This window comes from Ursus maritimus, unplaced genomic scaffold (assembly GCF_017311325.1).
Source record: "Ursus maritimus isolate PB19 unplaced genomic scaffold, ASM1731132v1 scaffold_20, whole genome shotgun sequence".
In the NCBI taxonomy this organism is placed as follows: Eukaryota; Metazoa; Chordata; class Mammalia; order Carnivora; family Ursidae; genus Ursus; species Ursus maritimus.
This window is the reverse complement of record NW_024424453.1, coordinates 29,411,965-29,433,356: the sequence shown is the minus strand read 5'-3', so window position 1 is coordinate 29,433,356 and position 21,392 is coordinate 29,411,965. Positions and strand designations below refer to the sequence as shown.

General features: G+C 38.9%; 1 protein-coding gene across 2 annotated transcripts in view; it reads right to left on the bottom strand.

The window, feature by feature from the left end:
- ACAD11 (acyl-CoA dehydrogenase family member 11) overlaps positions 1-21,392 on the bottom strand; it is a 96,888-nt gene that overhangs the window by 74,904 nt on the left and 592 nt on the right. Inside the window, exons 2-6 of one of the 2 annotated variants that reach the window (XM_040636809.1) lie at positions 16,463-16,562; positions 14,070-14,195; positions 13,283-13,444; positions 12,529-12,585; positions 11,307-11,471 (exon numbers count right to left, since the gene is read on the bottom strand). In XM_040636809.1, the coding sequence (XP_040492743.1) occupies positions 11,307-11,471; positions 12,529-12,585; positions 13,283-13,444; positions 14,070-14,195; positions 16,463-16,562 (610 nt within the window). The remainder of the gene's footprint in view (positions 1-11,306; positions 11,472-12,528; positions 12,586-13,282; positions 13,445-14,069; positions 14,196-16,462; positions 16,563-21,392) is intronic. The other variant, XM_040636810.1, reaches the window with a different exon arrangement.

The following is a 21,392-nucleotide window of genomic DNA, read 5'->3' as shown; positions in this document are numbered from 1 at the left end:
TTTTTATTGATTTTGAGAGGGGTCTTCTCTACCTCTTGGACTTGAATGCCTGTTTCCTTCCCCAGATGAGGGAATTTCCCAGCTATGATTTGTTCAAATATTCCTTATGTCCCGCTTTTTTTATTCTTCCTCAGGGACCCCAACAATTCTAATATTGTTTAGCTTTATGGTATCACTGATTTCTCAAAGCCTCCCCTCATGGTCCATTAGTTGTTTTTCTCTCTTTTCCTCAGCTTCCTTCCTTTCCATCACCTTGCCTTCTATGTCACTTACTCCCTCTCCTGCCTCATTTATCCTAGCTGTTACAGCATCCAATTTAGACTGCATCTTAGTTAAAGCATTTTTAATTTTGGCCTGATTAGATTTTATTTCTGCACTAACAGATTCTCTAGTGTCTTTAATGCCTTTTTCGAGCCCAGTTCATAACTTTATGACCATTATCCTGAATTCCAGCTGTGACACTTTACTTATACCCATATCGATTAGATCTGTGGCAGAGAGTATTACCTCTGGTTCTTTCTTTTGTGGTCAATTTCTCCTTCTAGTCATTTTGCCCAGAGAAGAATTGTTGAACAAGAGAAAATAAAAAATATCAACCACGACCCAAGCGAAATACATACTAGACAAATCTGAAGTGGTCAGAAACCAGAAGAGAAAAGAAAAAGAGAAAAAAGGGGGGGGGTGTCGGAGAGAGACTATAATCTCCCAGGTGGATAAAATAGGGTGATCCACTTGCTCCTGGGTGTATTTTGGTCTGTTTGTTAGAAGAGACAAAATCCCAATATTGTAAAGAAAGCAAAACTTACACATATACAAAAATAAAATTGAATATAAGTGAAAGGAAGCCAAAAATGAAGAACATATCTGCAAAATGTAAAAAATGAAAGTCAAAAAATGACTTAAAAACAAAGAGTTGATAAGGTAAGAAACTTGTTGAAATGGGAAAAAAAAGAGAAAAAGAAAAGGAAAAATTTAAACTGAAAGATAAAGGAATCGTGAGGAAAAAACCCTCAAATTCTATATACTATTTTCCCCTAGTGCTGGAGTTTTGCAGTCCTGTGTGCTCCATAAACTTGGTGTTTGCCTGTTTTTCCAGCTGGTCTTCTGGGGGAAGGGACTGCTGTGCTGATTCTCAAGTGTCTTTGCCTGAGTGGAGTTACACCACCCCTTGCCAGGGGGCCAGCCTCACTGTGAGCCACTTCTGGTTGCTCTATGTGGGTTTTGTTTACTGAAGGCTTTCCGGACCTCTCTGGAGGATGAAAATTAAAATGGCCACACCCCGATCGCAAGACCTGGAGCTGAAAGATCACAATCCCCTCTCTTCAGTAAACCTTCAGGGATAAGTGGTCTTCACTTTTGTGTGTGCCAAACTCTGCAGACTCCTGTGGTGTGCGTCCGATTCGATCTTCCTGGGGGGAAGGTGGAGGGTTGCAGCCTTTCTGCCCGTTGCAGGGCCCCCACAAGCAGAGTTGTTGCCCAAGCGTGCCACCATTCAAAGTTTACGGTGAATTGAGCTGAGAGCCCTCTCCCAGGCACCAAGTTTCCCTGCTGCAGTGCTTGGGAATGCTGCCAGCTCAGGCACCCCCATTCTTTCTGTGATTCTGGGGATCTCCTGAGGTCACACCGTCCCACCTGGGATTCCACCACCCAAGCAGCTTTCCAGCAGGGATGTCTCTCACTGGAGTGGATCTAAAGGTTCTGATTTTGCACTCAGGGGCTATACACTTTCCAGTAACTGGCTTGCAGAGGCTCCCTTCCCCTGCCATTTATCTTCCAATATATCCCCTCAGATTCACTTCTCCACACCTCCTATCCTGCAAAAAGTGGTCACTCTTCTATTTGTAGAGTTCCAGAGATTCTTTTCTTACATCTCAGGTTGAATTCATAGGTGTTCAGAATGATTTGACAGTTATCTAGCTAAATTCAAGGGACCAGATGAAATGAGGTCCCCTGCTCTTCCACCATCTTGGCTTCCCTATTTTATTTTTATTTATTTATTCAAGAGAGCAAGAGAGAGAGAGGAAGAGGGAGAGAGCATGAGCAAGGGGGAGGGGAGAGGGAAAGGCAGACTTTCTGCTGAGTAGGGAGCCCAACTTGGAGTTCGATCCCAGGATCCTGGGATCATGACCTGAGCCAAAGGCAGACACTTAAGTGAAGAGCCATCCAGGTGCCCCTATTAAAGAGTATTTTTAAGAAATCTGTAATATAGGGGTGCCTGGGTGACTCAGCTGGTCTAGTGTCCAACTCTTGATTTCAGCTCAGGTCATGATCTCAGGGTCATGAATTCAAGGCCCATGTCAGGCTCCCTGTTGGATGTGGAGTCTGCTTAAGATTTTTCTCTCACCGTCTCCCTCTGCCCTTCCCCCTCCATGAAAAAAATGTGTGTTATGTAAAGGTGTTGAAAAAAAACCCAATTGCCACATCTTTTCTAGCAAAATTAAACTTTATAACTATGCTTCTGCCCAACTACACTGACACTTAAGAGATAATGAAGGAAGTTAAAAAGAAAGCCATTAAAAATACAAGTTTTGTTTGCATATCAAATGTTTTTTCTTCATAAGTTAATATATAAAAGGCTGCAAGACAGATGACTTCAGAAGAATCAGATTACATATATTTGTTATCTTAAATACATCTGACTACTAATTAATGAATGCAGATGCATTATCTCTAGGTTTATCTGTTTCTAATTAAATAAATTTGTTTTTCAAGTTGAAATGCACATTAAACTCCTTAAACATTTTTCTGCCAGATGGGTAAGATTTATATTTAGAAAATTAACAATATTTTTCAGGAACGCTGGATTTCTTTTAAACATTGCTGTAAGCATGCTGTACTATGGAAATACTCGGTCAAACATGCTTCAAATACTTTACATACAAGTAACTGGAAAATACGGATTACAAAACTGAGTAATGTGCTCTGGTTTTGCCATACCCTTTAGTAATCCTTTACTGGCTTACCACACACATTCCTGGAAGGTTTATCATTTAAGTTTGTTTTTGTCCTCTTTCTTGTGTTTTCTGATGATAAAAATAAAACACGCTATTCTCTGAAAAAAACCACAAAATGATAAAACCTCAAATCTTACTCATTACAGAAATCTACAATTTAAAAGTCTCCTATAATTTGATCCCTTACAGCCACTGTTTAAGTCTTGGTACATATTATGAAATATTTACTTCTACCTTAATAGTTTTATGAAGAGCAGAGCTTGATAGGCAATCTTAGAAAAAAGTAAAATGGAGGAACAGAGAGGAAAAGAAGGGAAAAGTAGAAGAGATATGAAACAAACTGAGCACAGGTATGCCAGGTGCCAGCTACTTGCTTCATATTGATTACTGCATTTTAGCTTCCCAACAACCCTGAACTTTTCATATTTCTTTATCCAATTTAAAAGGCACACAATGTCAGTTTCCTGGCTTTGATAATATACTACAGTTGTGTGAGATTCATTTGGGGAATTAGAATGATAGGTATACAAGACCCCTCTGTACTTTTTCTTTTTCTTTACAACTTCTTATGAGTCTGTAATTATTTTAAAATAAAAAGTTAAAACGAGTGGTTCATATGCTAGCATAAGAAGACCCTGAACTCAACTCCTTCCACAGATACACCAAACCTTCAGCTCCATATAGAACAACTTTGTCTGAAAAATACCTGAAAACTACCTGAACAGCTCCCCCACAATAAAGGACAGAAAGGCTATATCAAGGGCACCTGGCTGGCTCAGACAGTAGAGAATGCACCTCTTGATCTTGGGGCTGTGACTTCAAGCCCCACGTTAGGTGTGGAGATTACTTAAAAACAGAATCTTAAAAAAAAAAAATGGCTACATCAAGATGGGTAGGAGAGATAGAGATGTAGTCTCACCAAAAATCCTATACCCTCCAGTGTGGTAACCCATAAGCAGGAGGGATCTCATAAATATGGACTATATCCCTGAGGAGCAAGGGATAGCCCCACAGCAGGTAAGCCCCACATCAGGTACTCCCACCCTTGGGATCTGCACCAGAGAAATGAGCCCCCAAAATGCCTGGCTTTGAAAACCAATAGGATTCATATCCAGGAGAACCAAAAGGCTCTAGGAAACTGAGACTGCACTCTTAAAGGGCTCATGTATAGATTTACCCATCTTGGGACCCATCAAAAGCAGCAGGTTGAAAAGACCTTATATGAAGGAGATACGTTGGCCAATCTTAAAGCATCTGCTGGAGTGGCCAGGATCTGTCTGAACTCTCTCTGGGGTTAGAGAAGCTGGTAGGTGCCATTTTTGCACTCTCCCTCTACCTTGCTGGTGCTGCTTGCCCTGTAGCACCACACTGCTAAACCCAGCAGATGGGCATGCTCTGACCCTGTGCTACCACATGGCCCTGCCTTACTGAACTCAGCAAGTGGGCTAGCCAGCTGGGTGCTCCCTCGAGGCCTCATCCCAGTAAATCCAGTGGATAGTATTATCCTAGCCCATTCCTCCTTTATGGCTCTGCCAAAGCTATTCACACAAGGGACGCCCCTTGAATGTTGGCTCTGGTAGCCAGGGGGCTTGCATTTCTGGACCCATGGGGCTGAAATGATCAGAGAGGCAGTCCTTGGCAGGCTATCACCCTTAGGACACTGTACTGACAGCAGAGTGGAACACATCCCATGTTCCTGTAACCACTCCTTTAAGACTGGGAGAGATAGCAGTTGTGCTTAATACATAGAAACAAAGACAGTGGTGTGGGTGGCTCAGCTGGGTAAGTGTCCGACTCTCGATTTCGGCTCAGGTCTTGATCTCTGTCAGGCTCTATGCTCAGTGAGGAGTCTGCTTGAGATTCTCCCTCTCCTTCTCTCTCTGCCCCTCCCCACTCAAATAAACAAACAAATCTTTTAAAGAAGAAGAAACAAAGACAGAGAATCAAGCAAAATGAGGAAAAAGGAATATGTTCCAAACAAGAAAACACAATAAAAGCCCAGAAAAAAACCATAATGAAATGCAGATAAGTAATTTACCTGATAAAGAGTTCAAAGTAATGGTCATAAAGATGCTCATTGATCTAAGATGAATGGATGAACACAGCCAAGAACTTCAACAAAGAGAGAAAATATAAGGAAGTACTGAACAGAAGTTACAAAGCTGAAGAATGCAATAAATAAACTGAAAAAATGCACAAGAGGGGTTCAACAACAAATTAGATGAAGCAGAAGAACAGATCAGTGACCTAGAAGATGGGGGAATGAAACTCACCAAAACAAAATAGAAAGAAAAAATTGAAAAAGTGGTAATAGCTTAAACTTGATGAAACAACATCAAATGGAATGACATTTGTATTATAGGGGTCCCAGAAGGAAAAAAGACAGAAAGAGGAACAGAAAACTTATTTGAAGAAATAATAATTGAAAATTAGGGAAGGACACAGAGTTGCAGATGGACGAGTCCAAGACCAGATAGCTTCACTGGTGAATTCTATCAAACATTCAAATAAGATTTAGTATCTATCCTTCTCAAACTCTTCCAAAAAACTGAAGAGGAGGGAATACTTCCAAACCCTATTTATTTATTTACTTAGTTATTATTTCTTAAAAATTTAAGTTATCTGTACACCCAACATGGGGTTCAAACTCATGATCCTGAGATCAAGAGTCTCATGCTCCTCCAAGTGAGCCAGCCAGGTGCCCTCCAAACTCATTTTATAAAGCCAGCATTACACCAAAACCAAACAAGACACGAACATACACACAAAAACGAAAATTACAAGCCAATATCCCTGATGAACATAGATGCAAAAATCCTCAACAAAATATTAGTAAACTAAATTCAACAATACATTAAAAAGGTCATACACTATGACTGGGATTTATTCCAGGGATGGGAGGATGGTTTAACACCTGCAAATAAATCAGTGTTATACACCACATTAAGAAAATGATCATTTGACTATCTAAGTGGATGCAGAAAACACATTTGACAAAATTCAACATCCATTTATAATAAAAACTCTCAACAAAGTTGTAATAGTGAATGCACCTCAACATAATAAAGGCCCATATATAACAAGCCCACAGCAAACATCATACTCAATGATAAAAAGCTGAAAACTTTTCCTTTAACAATTAGGAACAAGACAAGGATGCCCACTCTTGCCACTTTTATTCAACACAGTATTGGAAGTCCAGAGCTAGTAGGCAAGAAAAAGAAATTAAAAAGCATCTAAATTGGAAAGGAAGAAGTAAAACTGTCATTATTTGTGGACATGATTTTTTATATAGAAAATGCTACAAGATTTCACCAAAAAACTATTAGAATAAAAAAATTCAGTAAAGTTGAGGGATACAAAATCAACATACAACAATATTATGTTTTTATACTTTAACAATAAACTATCAGAAAGAGAAATTTAGAAAATTCCATTTACAATTGCATCAAAAATAGTAAAATACCTAGGAATAAATTTCACCAAGCAGGTAAAGGACCTGTACAATGAAAACTATAAGACACTGATGAAATAAATTGAAGAACACACAAACAAATGGAACGATATTCCATGCACATGGATTTGAAAAAGTAATATTGTTAAAATATCCATATTCTCCAAAGCAATCTATAGATTCAACGCAATTCCTATCAAAATTCAAATGGCATTTTTCACAGCAATACAACAAAGAATCCTAAAATTTATATGGAACCACACAAGATCCCAAAGAGCAAAAGCAATCTTTAGAAAGAATAAAGCTGGAAGCATCACACTTCCTGATTTCAAATTACATAATAATTTGATATAATAATCAAAACAGCATTGGCACAAAAACAGACAAAGACAAATGGAACAGAATAAAGAGCCCAGGAAAAAAACCCCACGTATTTGGCTGATTAATTTATGACAAAGGAGGCAAGAATATACAATGAGGAAAAGACAGTCTCTTTAATAAATGGTATTGGGAAAACTGGACAGCCACATGCAAAAGAATGAAACCATACCACTATCTTACACTATATATAAATTAACTCAAACTGTATTAAAGACTTGAATACAAGACCAGAAACCATAAAATTCCTAGAAGAAAACACAAGCAGTAGGCTCCTTGACATTGCTCTTGGCAGTTTTTATTTCTTTTTGTAACTGATTCCCAAGACAATGGCAACAAAAGCAAACATAAATGGGACTAAATCAAACTAAAAACCTTCTGCACGTAGTCCTAAGGGGAAAATACATAGCCATCCAAACCTCACTCAAAAGAATAGAAAAATCTAAAATGCAGTTTTTATATTCTCACCTCAAGAAACTGGAACAGGAACAGATGAATAGGCCTAATCCACGCACGAGAAAGCAGCTGATCAAGAGTAGAGCAGAGATCAATGAATTAGAAACCAGGAGCACAGTACGGCAGATCAACAGAACTAAAAGCTGGTTCTTTGAAAGAATAAATAAGATCGATAAGCCAATAGCCAGACTTATTCAAAAGAATAAAGGACCCAAATTAACAAAATTATGAATGAAAAGGGAGAGGTCACAATCAACACCAATGAAATAGGAATGATCATTAGAACCTTCTATCAACAGCTTTATGCCAATAAATTAAATAATCTGGAAGAAATGGATGCCTTCCTGGAGACCTATAAACTACCAAGACTGAAACAGGAAGAAATTGATTTTTTAAACAGACTGATTAATTATGAAGAGATTGAAGCTGTGATCAAAAACCTCCTGAAAAACAAGACTCCAGGGCCTGATGGATTCCCCAGGGAATTCTACCATTCAAAGAAGAAATAATACCTATTCTCCTGACGCTGTTTCAAAAAATAGAAACAGAAGGAAAACTACCAAACTCATTCTATGAGGCCAGTATTACCTTGATCCCCAAACCAGGCAAAGGACCCCATCAAAAAGGAGAATTATAGACCGATATCCCTGATGAATATGGACGCCAAAATTCTCAACAAGATCCTAGCTAATAGGATCCAACAGTACATTAAAAGGATTATCCATCATGACCAAGTGGGATTCATCCCTGGGATGCAAGGGTGGTTCAACATTTGCAAATCGATCAGCGTGATAGATCATATCAACAAGAAAAGAGTCAAGAACCATATGCTCCTCTCAATAGATGCAGAAAAAGCATTCGACAAAATACAGCATCCTTTCCTGATCAAAACACTTCAGAGTGTAGGGATAGAGGGCACATTCCTCAATTTCATAAAAACCATCTATGAAAAGCCTACAGCAAATATTATTCTCAATGGGGAAAAGTTGGAAGCCTTTCCCTTAAGATCAGGAACATGACAAGGATGTCCACTCTCACCATTATTATTCAACATAGTACTAGAAGTCCTTGCAACAGCAATCAGACAACAAAAAGGGATAAAAGGTATCCAAATCGGCAAAGAAGAAGTCAAACTGTCTCTCTTTGCAGATGACATGATACTCTATATGGAAAACCCAAAAGACTCCACCCCCAAACTACTAGAAGTTATAGAGCAATTGAGTAATGTGGCGGGATACATAATCAATGCTCAGAAATCAGTTGCATTTCTATACACGAACAATGAGACTGAAGAAAGAGAAATTAGGGAATCCATTCCATTTAAAATAGCACCAAAAATCATACGTTATCTCGGAATTAACTTAACCAGAGACGTAAAGGATCTATATTCTAGAAACTATAAATCACTCTTGAAAGACATTGAAGAAGATACAAAAAGATGGAAAAATATTCCATGCTCGTGGATTGGAAGAATTAACATAGTTAAAATGTCTAGGCTGCCCAGAGCAATCTACACTTTCAAGGTCATCCCAATCAAAATACCAATGATGTCTTTCAAAGATCTGGAACAAACAGCCCTTAAATTTGTGTGGAACTAGAAAAGGCCCCAAATAGCCAAGGAATTGTTGAAAAGGAAAAACAAAGCTGGGGGCATTACGTTGCCGGATTTCAAGTTGTACTACGAAGCTGTGATCACAAAGACAGCATGGTACTGGCACTAAAACAGACACATAGACCAATGGAACAGAATAGAGAACCCAGAAATGGACCCTCGGCTCTTTGGGCAACTAATCTTTGACGAAGCAGGAAAAAACTTCCAGTGGAAAAAAGACAGTCTCTTCAATAAATGGTGCTGGGAAAATTGGACAGCTACATGCAAAAGAATGAAACCTGACCACTTTCTCACACCATACACAAAGATAAACTCCAAATGGATGAAAGACCTCGATGTGAGACAGGAATCCATCAAAATCCTAGAGGAGAACATAGGCAGCAACAAATGGATGAAAGACCTCGATGTGAGACAGGAATCCATCAAAATTCTAGAGGAGAACATAGGCAGCAACCTCTACGACATCGGCCAAAGCAACCTTTTTCATGATACATCCCCAAAGGCAAGAGAAACAAAAGATAAAATGAATTTATGGGACTTCATCAAGATTAAAAGTTTCTGCACAGCCAAGGAAACAGTCAGAAAAACTAAGAGGCAGCCCACGGAATGGGAGAATATATTTGCAAATGACACTACAGATAAAGGACTGGTATCCAAGATCTACAAAGAACTTCTCAAACTCAATACACGAGAAACAAATAAACAAATCAAAAAATGGGCAGAAGATATGAACAGACACTTTTCCAATGAAGACATACAAATGGCTAACAGACACATGAAAAAATGTTCAAAATCATTAGCCATCAAGGAAATTCAAATCAAAACCACACTGAGATACCACCTTACGCCAGTTAGAATGGCAAAAATAGACAAGGCAAGAAACAACAATTGTTGGAGAGGATGTGGAGAAAGGGGATCCCTCTTACATTGTTGGTGGGAATGCAAGTTGGTACAGTCACTCTGGAAAACAGTGTGGAGGTCCCTTCAAAAGTTAAAAATTGAGCTACCCTATGATCCAGCCATTGCACTACTGGGTGTTTACCCCAAAGATATAGACGTAGTGAAGAGAAGGGCCATATGCACCCCAATGTTCATAGCAGCAATGTCCACAATAGCTAAATCATGGAAGGAGCCGAGATGCCCTGCAACAGATGACTGGATTAAGAAGTTGTGGTCCATATATACAATGGAATATTACTCAGCAATCAGAAAGAATGAGTTCTCAACATTTGCTACAACATGGACGGCACTGGAGGAGATAATGCTAAGTGAAATAAGTCAAGCAGAGAAAGACAATTATCATATGATTTCTCTCATCTATGGAACATAAGAACTAGAAAGATCAGTAGGGGAAGAAAGGGATAAAGAAAGGTGGGTAATCAGAAGGGGGAATGAAACATGAGAGACTATGGACTATGAGAAACAAACTGAGGGCTACAGAGGGGAGGGGGTGGGGGAATGGGATAGACGAGTGTGGTGATGGGTATTAAGGAGGGCACATATTGCATGGTGCACTGGGTGTTATACGCAAGTAATGAATCATGGAACTTTACATCGAAAACTAGGGATGTACTGTATGGTGACTAACATAATATCAAAAAAAAAATATTAAGGGCCAAGTGTCTTGTCCAATGGCATGCAGGTAATGAGGAGAACTTAAGTGGTTTCCTCATTTCCACCATCCTCCTCCAATCCCAGACCTCCCTGTCTGTGTTCCAGGGAGGAGGGTTATAGTTTTGAATTGTTTGTATCTTTTATGAAGATTACACTGTGTACATTTACACAGAGCAAGGTCACATTAATCTAATACAATTCTTTCAAAACCTCAAAAGAAGTTTTTGGAATTCTGTCCTGAGCTTATACATATGTATTTAAAGATTTTATTTATTTATTTGACAGAGAGAGCACAAGCAGGGGGAGTGGGAGAGGGAGCAGCAGACTCTCCACTGAGCAGGAAGCCCAATGCAGGGCTTGATCCCAGGACCCTGGGATCGTGACCTGAGCGGAAGGCAGACGCTTAACTGACTGAGCCACCCAGGTGCCCCTCTGAGCTTATAATTAACCAAATTAAAAATTCATCATGAGATAAGAAAAGGAACTGGAAATGAACAAAAAGAGCAAGAACCCGGATAAGCTAAATATTTTTGTAGATGAAAAACTTCTCATGAAAACAGTGACATGCATGTAAATTCCCAAATCCTGTTTAAGTAGTTAATCAGATATCCTGAGGCTTAGACTTGGCCTTAAAGATAGGCAGCAACCTATGCCTGAAAATCTGCAGGACTCGCTCCTAAAAGTTTTGAATGGTGAAGACAGTTCCAAAGGTAGGGGAAGCGTGAGGTTGAGCTGGGCTTCTTCAGAGCCCTGAGGGGACCATGTACCTAGTTGACATGTGTCCCAAATCAGAAGTGCTAAGATCTACTTAGTTTATTATAAATATGGCTTACAGTACCTCTGTAGGGTGGAAAACTATGTTATCTAGTTTGTAATCTCCATGAATCAAATTTTCTTCATTGTCATTATCTGGCAAGTTTTTCATTAGCCAGTCAGATAGCTGGTTCATGGCAGGGATGTCCTGATGAGCTGCAGCTTGATATTGTTCTGTCCAGGTTGATACCTAAAGATACACAAATAAGAAAAATTATAAAACTGAAAGTAGAAGTAAGATCCAGCAATTCTAAAATTAAAACAAAATTCAATTATATCAAACTTGGTCTTATTCCTAAATGCTCAAGACAAATGTCTATAAGTGACATTCACATGAGCCTAAAACATTTTTTTTAAAGCCTAAAACATTCAAATCTCTCTTGCATCTAGTTCATTTTACTAACCTAGACTTTAGTCAGGAAAAAAATACTGGCATCGGAATCAAGAAATGTGGGTTCTCGTCTTTTTTCTGCAATTATTTTATGGAAGAAAAAAAGAATGTACACAAACACATACACACATATACACAAATAAATAGGCATAGGAGATTCCTGGAAGGATCACAAGAAACCAGTAATCACTGAAAAAGAAAATATGGGAGCTAGAAGAAGAATGCAGATTTTTTTTCATTTTAATACTTTTTTTTTTTTAAGATTTTATTTATTTATTCGACAGAGATAGAGACAGCCAGCGAGAGATGGAACACAAGCAGGGGGAGTGGGAGAGGAAGAAGCAGGCTCATAGTGGAGGAGCCTGATGTGGGGCTTGATCCCATAACGCCGGGATCACGCCCTGAGCCGAAGGCAGACGCTTAACCGCTGTGCCACCCAGGCGCCCCCCCACATTTTTTTTTTTTTTTAAAGATTTTAAATACTTTTTCTTATTACCCACAGAATCTTCTAAATATATTTCAGGTATAAGGAATGCAAAGACTTTTTATTATTCTTAGAATCAAATGCAAACAAATCAAACTATTCTCAAAGTCCTCCATCAATTGAGACCATATTATTTATCACCTTATACTTCTCTCCACATTCCCCAAGGTACCTCTGTTCAACTTAGTGCAGTGAAGACCTTCATCTTGGGAATCATACAGACCTAGGTATAAATTATGTCTAAGCCACTTATTCATGTATTATTTGATATCCATTAGCCTCAGATTCCTCATCTACAAAATGGGAGTAATAATACTTATGTCTTAGGGTTGCTACAAAGATTTAAGAAGAGTAGGTCAGCAACTCACCTACCATGGCATACAGTGAGTATTCTCTAAATCTTGGTTCCTTTCTCTCTTCAGTCAGCCCCTCAAAAAGATATACATACAAAAAGAAATAGTCCCATACATATCTGGTCTAGCTGTCCCTTTGGTTTCAAGTGTTCACCAACTCTTCCCTATCACTCTAGATTTTCTCTTTCCTTATATACACAATGCAAGACATATCTCTCCCACAAAGCTTTCTCCACCTAAGCAAAGGCACATTGACATCCACTCTCTGAATGGCACAGCTCTCATCATAAGTAACGAAACATTTACTACTAGATTATATACTCCTTTATTCTATTTTCGAGTTTTATGTAAATGAGATTCATGTACAGGTCTCTCAAAAAATGACCAAAAGTTCCTTTAGGGGAAGAACTTACTTCTATTTTCTTGATATTTAACATAGTACTCAGCAAGTATTGAATACATAGATTTGCTTAATAGATATGTTAACTTAAAAAGGGAAACTGTATAGAAAATACATTGATAAATTAAATGAAGAGGCTGAAAAGCATTAAATTTGCATTCATGTACATGTTGTTAGTTACAGAAGCTTAGGCTGAAAAAACCCGATCTAAAAATATAAAATTATTTTATGCTAACAACAAGTCAATATAAAGGCTGATATTAAAAGTTCTATCCAAGGTTCAGGAATGTATAAAATAGGCTTTTATTCTGACTAATAATATACATTGTTTCCAAGAACTTGAGAAAAGGAGCTCTTTATGTGGATGTATTACCTGTCTTTTGCAGTAGCCAGCACCTCTACCGTATCCCTCCAGCTGCAATGACTGTACATTCAAGGAATGTAAGCGAGCCAAGGTTTCTATCATGGCCACATATATGGCTGAGCGCTCTGCTGGGCTAACTCCAGGAATTGTGAAATCACGAAAGATTCGACCCTATGGAAACAATTACAACAAATAATTTAAAACAAAATAAATTTTTTCATACCAATTATTTGCTGTGTCATAATTCCCCATTGCCTACAAAAAAAAAATCAGGATAACAGTTTGCAACCAAAAACAATTTTTTGTAGAATATGCTAGAAAAACATTCCCTTGGGAAACATGTTCAATAAAGTATATGCACCAAAGGAAAAATACAAGGGCATTCTAAGTTGAACTTAAAGGACAAAAACTACTCTCAAGTTACATTTTGCAAAAAAAAAAATTTTTTTTTAAACACTCTGAATTTATTGTTCTTAATGGATCGACTTTCTATTTGGAGTCGTTTTCTTCCCCACTACCATCTGGAGGGTTTGGTTATTGCCATTACATATAGCTCTTTATTGCCACCTAGAGGAAAATTTAAGAATGAGTTAATAGCCCCAGTTACTAAATTTGTTCCTAGTCTATTTCATCCCTCCCATATTGCCTGTGCTCATATTAAAACAAAAGTTTAAGCCCTTGCAACTAATTACCTAAATGTTAATTAATAAACTATAATTTAACATCTAATTTCATATTTTTAATTTCATAATTAAAAATAAAAATAACAATAAAGTAAGATTAAGTGTTAATTTACCTGCACATGGTCCATCACGTAAAATTCTGTTCCAATGACAGAAGGATCACTGCAGTACAATAAAGGCTTGGGAACGGGGAATCCAACTGAAAACAAAGCTTTCTGGACTTTAAATTCTCTATCAATCTAAATAGGATGATGGATTATTAAAAATCAGAAACACAAAAATTTTTAAGTTTTTAAAAAAATTTAATTATTTTTTAGTAATCTCTATACCCAACGTGGGGCTCAGACTCATGACCACAAGATCAACAGTTGCATGCTCTTCCAACTGAGCCAGGCAGGCTCCCCAGAAGTACAGACACATAATAACTATTTTGAGCTTACATTAAGGCTAGAAATAAATTTTGAAACAGTATCAACAAATGACCTAGAGGACAATAGTTTCCTTAAAAGTAGTCTTAGTGTAATTATTACAATTATAAATTAGGCCAGCACTAAAAATACCGTGATAATTAGGCTAAAGGATAGGCACATGCATGGGGCTTACTCTTGGCTCTATTAATATGAAGGCAACAGTTTCTGACCACAATATTTCAGATTATCATAAAAACATCTCTTTGTTCTCAGCCGTTCCCTGCTTGCTCATTGGCTTACTCTTGCTCATTCTTTCTCTCTCATAACTCCCAAGGGGGCTCAGGCAAGTCTCTATTCTAATGCTCTGAGCACAGTCAGCTACAGGGTGCTGGGGGAAGGCAATGAGTGCTGGTAGAAGGGAAAAACCACTAGGTCCTTCTGGAGATCAAAAGAGGTACTTGTTTCTAAAGCAGGGGGAGGGGAATCCTTCCTGGTACCCAAGGCTACCATGGAGCTCAGGATAACCATGGGGAAGGGAGACAATGAGATGCAAGCTAATACTGAAGCAGGAACCCAAATAAGATGGAAGGGCCTCCTCAACCAGGACAGATATATGGGCCTATCACTCAGGACCTGAGGACACAGCTTATAGCAGAGCTGTGATGCTGACTCATCTGTTCCAAACTCCCTGGTGATGGATCACTCCCCCCCCCCCAGCTTTTTTTAAATTTATTTATTTTAGATGGGGCCGGGGGAGAAGCAGAGGGAAAGGGAGATTCTTAAGCAGACTCCTTGCTGAGCTCAGAGCACAGCCGACAGGGGATTCATCCCTGGGCTTGATCTCAGGACCTGAGCCGAAACCAAGAGCCTGAGGCTTAACTGACTGCACACCACCCAGGCGCCCCGGTGACAGATCACTTCTAAGGAGAAACCATGCAGTTTGACAGCAGGGACAAAGCAGCAGTTAATAAAGATTAACTAGAGCAGGGACATGACTAAACCCATGACCAAGGTGAGAGAAGCCAGTGGAACCAAAGGTTATGAAAGGAGTGTTTGTAATCACTCTGGTGCTGGGGGTGGGGTGGGTGGTGTAAGGACAAAAGGGTTAGGGAGTCATGAAGTGGATGGCAGTGTGAGAACATTGTTTTTTTCAGTGCAGGCGTAGAAAAAATGAAGGGAGTTGAAACCAACTAAGCCACATTGTTGGGCTGAAAGCATTATGTTATTTTCTGATGTCTTCTGGTAGAATGTTATCAAGAAGAGAGACAAAGAAAGCTGTTTATTGGGGCATAAATTTCTGGGCATAAGTGGGGATTCTGCTTCAGCCTTACCAAGTTGAGACCTAATAGAAGTTACCCAACTTTAATCTTAAGCATTCAAGTTACTTCAAGTTTCTTGGATACGGAACCAAGAAAGTCAGAGTATGCGTTTTTCCATTACTGTAATCTTAAGCCTGTCCTTCAAAGGCCCTAACCCAGTCAGCTGGGCCTGGGAAATACCTATTATACATGGTTACAATAATACCCTAAATATGCACAGTGCTTTTAATGTTCTCTAGGACTTTGATTTCTGTTCTCTCCTGTTTTCATCTCTAAAATTCTACAGATAATAGCTATTTTCTGAAAACAGACTAGATTTTTAACATATCTTTTTTAATTCTCACTCAGCCTAATATTTAGAGAATACTATAAAATGATTATTCAAACATTCCCTTTTATTAGCAAAAGATCAGTGGATTGTCAGAGCAAATATATTAAGATACTTCAGTGAGTAGATATTGTTATAATTTTTAAAACATAATTAAAATATGTAACCAAAGTATAAACATCTATAAATGAGCAGCACTGAAAATATTCACTAGATGACTGCATATCTAGCCAATTGTAAGGAAGGAATCAGATCCACAAGAAGACTAATTGCTCAAGATTAATGACCTAAAAATAACAAGGGATACAATTCAAGTGAAATTTTTATCTGAGAAATAAAATACATTATTATTTAATAATAAGATGACTTTAAAAAGCCATTTAAATTTTTTTCTGTATATAAAAAACATTTATTTGTCAACAAAGAATTATTGCTTTTGTACACCATACCTTATGTGCTTTAGGAAGAAGTGAACCGGGTGGTTTTTTTCTGAGTACATATGCTCGAAAGCCCTTCCGGAGATGAAAGGTTGGATTGGACTGTCCTGATCTAGATAAGAATAGAGAAAAGGTCAATTACAAAGATATTTTCCTCCTTCCCCAAATCATACTGAAATGTCAAAAGAAACACAAAATAAAAATATTATCAATTTCAGCGCTGGGAAACCAAGAGGGGTGCTACCAGCAGCTCAAAACATTAGTTTCTGGATGATATAAAGCAGATGATGCCACAGCGGCAGATCGACAATCTATAACCCACATAGGTAGAAGAGAGGGCCTCACTCCCGGCCTGCAAATCATGAGTTTTATCAGAAGTATCCCCAGAACAATGCCTAGATCTAAGTAAATAAAGGCTGGGAGAAGAGATTGTACTAGTCACAAAACCAATTAAAGGATGGTGGAATAGCTGGGTTCGTGTCCCCTCATCTGCTGTTGGAGATATAACCCCCAGATGCTTCACCAAGGCTAGTACACAAGTGCAGCTCTCATCTGCTGTTGGAGATATAACCCCCAGATGCTTCACCAAGGCTAGTACACAAGTGCAGCTCTCCACAGGGGGAGCTGTGGTAAGCAAGGTCCCAGGGCGGACACCCGGGCCAGGGAAGTACAACAGTGCCCCAAGGAACTCACAGATACCAGGGCACTGGCTCTCCCTGACAGGTGAGCAGAAATTCTCACATGAACTAAAAATAGACTCCAGATATCAAAACTATTCAGTTTGCACCTCCATTTACAATATAGCCAGTTTAGAATTACCCAGCCTTTGAAGACTCCAACAGCATGAAAGAGAGGTCTTAACTAAATAATGAAGAGAATCAATACCTGATACGTGCTGCAACATGGATGGACTTTGAAAACCTGGTGCTAAGTGAAAAAGCCCAGTCACAAAAGGCCACATATTATATGATTCCACTTCTATGAAATGTTCAGAGTATGTAAATCAATAGTGACAGAAAATGATTTAGTGGCTGCTGAGGGATGGGAGGAGGGGAAAATTGTGAGGTAAGGGTTTTTTGGGGGGGTGACAGAAATGTTCTGGATTTAGATAGAGGTGCTGGTTGCACAACATTGTGAATATACTAAAACCCACTAAACAACACACTTTATTTTTTTATTAAAGACTTTTATTTATTCATTTGAGAGAGAGAGAGAGAGCACAACCAGACAGAGCAGCAGGCAAACAGAGGGGGAGAAGCAGGCTCCCTGCTAAGCAGAGAGCCCACCGTGGGGCTTGTTCCCAAGACCCCAGGATCATGACCTGAGACAAAGGCAGACGCTTAACCGATTGAGTCACCCAGGTGCACCTAAACAGTACACTTTAAAATAATTCAAATCTTAAATTTTATGTAAGGTAAATTTTATCCCCCAAAATCCCAATATCAGTATAAACAGAAAAAAAATTTTTAAAAAAATACATATTTCTCTTTAAAAAAAAATCTCGCCAAACTAAAAGCTTTTTCCCTGTATACATATCTACCATGGTTCTAACAAAGACACCCCAAAATGCAAAAGCCCACCTTGGGAAGATCATCACCAACACTGAACATAGTAACAGCTAAATTTAACCACTCTAAGCATCAGGCCGCCATGTAGTCTAGAAACCACTGATAGTATACCATAAGAATCATCAATAAGCCAACAGCCATAATTATTGTTTAGGACTTAGACAAGACATGGTGCTTGAAGAATTATGTTGATCTGTAACCAAAGAGGTGCACCTTTGTCAAACCTTAATTCACAAAGATGAAATCTTTGCATTTAAGTGTGCAGTTAGGGAAACTCACTTGGTTGGAGAAGACTTTGATCAGATGATCAACCTCACAAAACCCTAACAGGCTACCCTCTGTATTGGGTCACTTGGAAGCATATGAAGTCAGGAAACACAGTATTCCAGCAGGGTAGCATCAGATGAGCTTCTACGGTGGAAGCATCCCAGTAATCCATGCAGCATTCTAGCATCTACTCTGTGACCCCTGTGTCCCTTTGGTGATAGCTCAGGTTCTAAGAGATGAGACCACATAGGTAAGGGTGGGTGCCAACCTGGCTTAGAAGCCTGGTGTTCCACAAGAGCCATTGCCTCTAGTAATAATCCTCTGGACATAGCTCCCAGCATCCTAACAAGGGACAAGAGCAGTTGCAAGAACTTGCTACACTTAGGGAAGCCCAGAGTATCCCACCAGATACTTACAGTTTATTTCCAGGCCTTCCAGTTCAGATACAGTTTATCAATTAGATACTATTTCTACCAGAAGTAATGTTGCCTAGAAACACAGCTGACATGCCACCTTTACCAAGTTACTAAAATAACTGAGCTAGAAAGTTAATTTTCTTCTCTTCCATAGAGAAGAAAAGGTTTTTAACCCTTTCTTCACAACTTGCTAGAGAAGTCTCAGGCCTGTGAGGTCATCCTTGTGGGTGGTTTTAGCTGCATCTCCAAGCTTCAGAAACTTAGAAATGCCTACAGGATTTTTTTTTTCAACAGCAATAAATTGGAAAAAAGCATCAGTCCTGATAAGGGTGTTACTTATGTTTGCAGCTATGTAGGCAGCCATCGTGTCCCTTGTCCAGAGATAAATCTGAAAATATTCAGGATTCACTGCTCTTTGATATCATTTCTTTTCCTAGTAATACTGAAATCACTATTTTGGTATTGAAACCACTCATGAAGTCATATCTATTCTGGTTAAGTGCGATACACAGTTCATTCCAAGTGAACTTAGACCTTCACTATCTATTCTATGAAACTGAGTGAGCAAAGATGAAAGATCACAACTAGTTGGCAAGTTTGAACTTACAGACATTCCTCCTGTACCCTTTAGATTTGTACAAATTGAAGTAACTTTTGATATTGATAACAGCATCTCAAATGTATTTTCTCTAGATAAGAGATCAAGAAAAGAGAAGATTAAAGGACCAACATCATGGTATTTGAGCATGGAAAACATTTAGTATATGGTCCAAGAGGCTTAAAAGTATAAAGCTGGAGATGAGAAGCAGAGAGGCAAAATATCCCCTATAAACATGCTCTGATCCTATGTGTTCAACAGTAAGGACATGGTGGAAGATGAGACACATCAAAACAGAAACAAAGATGAAGCCAAACAGAAGATTCTTGGCAGGTACAATGGAATCATCAAATGGCTGGTGAAGAATCAAATTACTGAGAAGGAAGAATTTAACATTAGCAGAAAGAGCTGGAGATATCTTTCCTTTGTACCCCTGAAACTCATTGTCTTTCAGCATAACCACATACAGCTTCACTCTCTTCTCTGAAGGGACCCTTCATCTCCTTGCTCTAACTAAAACTTGAATGTTCCGTGAGGACCCTCTTTCCTTTGTAGGCCTCTCAAGTGGTAGATTTTCAGCCCCCCGCATCAGTCATCTAGTGGGGCTGGAGATGGAGTTTATGTCTTTCCTGATACTCACTGCCACTTGCAAACTCTTTGCCTTCCCTGTTGCAACCAACTACTCTCTATCTTGCAATCACTCTTCCTCATTGCCTATTGACTTACTATTGCTCTTATTTACACTACTCCTATCCTCATTATTTCAAAATCCACTCAGATGTTCATTCTAACACTCAGGCCTGTCAGTCCCCTGAATTCTTCTACTCCAGTGATATTTTCCGTTACAGTACTTTAGTCACCCACTCTAGGGGACACATTTTAAACATGAACAACTCAGGCACTGCATAATCCTCCTTGTTAAGCATTTCTATCTCTGACCATATTCCATCTTTCCACCCACTCCCACTGGTACATTGATTCCAACAATCCCTCAGTCCTGGGATCTATCATCCATTGATCATACTATTGTTCACCGTCCTTCAGCCTCCTCCCCCCATCCTTTCTGAACTCGCTTAATTTTGATGGCCAATACATAACTACCCTCTTGAATGCATCTTTAATACACTTGCTCCCCACCATGTTATTTGCTTGGCTTCCCCCATTCTGGCTTAAATCCAACTCCTTGCCTGCACTCACTAGAGCTGGATGTAGCTGGAGAAAGAAACATCCTAACAGTTACCACTGGCATTTGTATTCCTTGACTACTGATTTATGTGAAAATAAAAATAGGGGTAAAGAAGATTGATCAGAGAGTTTTGTGGTAGAATTAAAAGTCACCATGTCCCAATAGATAGTGGACGCTGAAGGGTGAATTAAAAACAGCTTAGGTTTCTGGCCTAGAAGCCTTGTGTTGTAAACAATGTTTAAGAGCTTACACCTATTGTTGCATCATTAATTATCAAAAGGAGTAGGTTCGTATTACAGATTAGGAAACTAGTCTCAGGGAGTTTATGGAATATTTAAATTCCCAGTCATTAAGTGGCAGATGGAAATTCCTGAAAGCCAAGATTGTTTCTATAGCTCTGTGTTTATCAAAATACTATCTTTTGAATAAAATTTTTAAAATTTTCTATTATAAAACAGACCAGAGCCAGATTCATGGTGGGCAATAGTACTCTCAGGATCGTCATTCAGTTCCATTCCCTCACTTCAAAACAAACTAAAGCCCAAAGTGATGGCGTGATTTATTAAGTGGAAGATCTAGGATTAGAGTTCAGATTCCCCCAGCTAGCGCCATTAACTCAATCTCCTAGAATAGGGCCAATTAAACGGAACTACATCTGTTTCTCAGAAATAAAGGTCTACAGGTTACAGAACAAAAGTTGAAAGATCTCTTTATATTCCACAGAACTTCCAACCTTAATTGCCTCAGTGAATCCTCCAGGTACATACTTGCATCCTTTAACAAAGATTCCTTCTCATAATTGGAATCGTGAATGTTGTGGTGCTTCCATTATTGTCCTCGAATTGGAAATACCCAGAATGAAATGCAGGGGACCGCCGACCGCAGCTCCCACCTGCCGAGTGCGTCA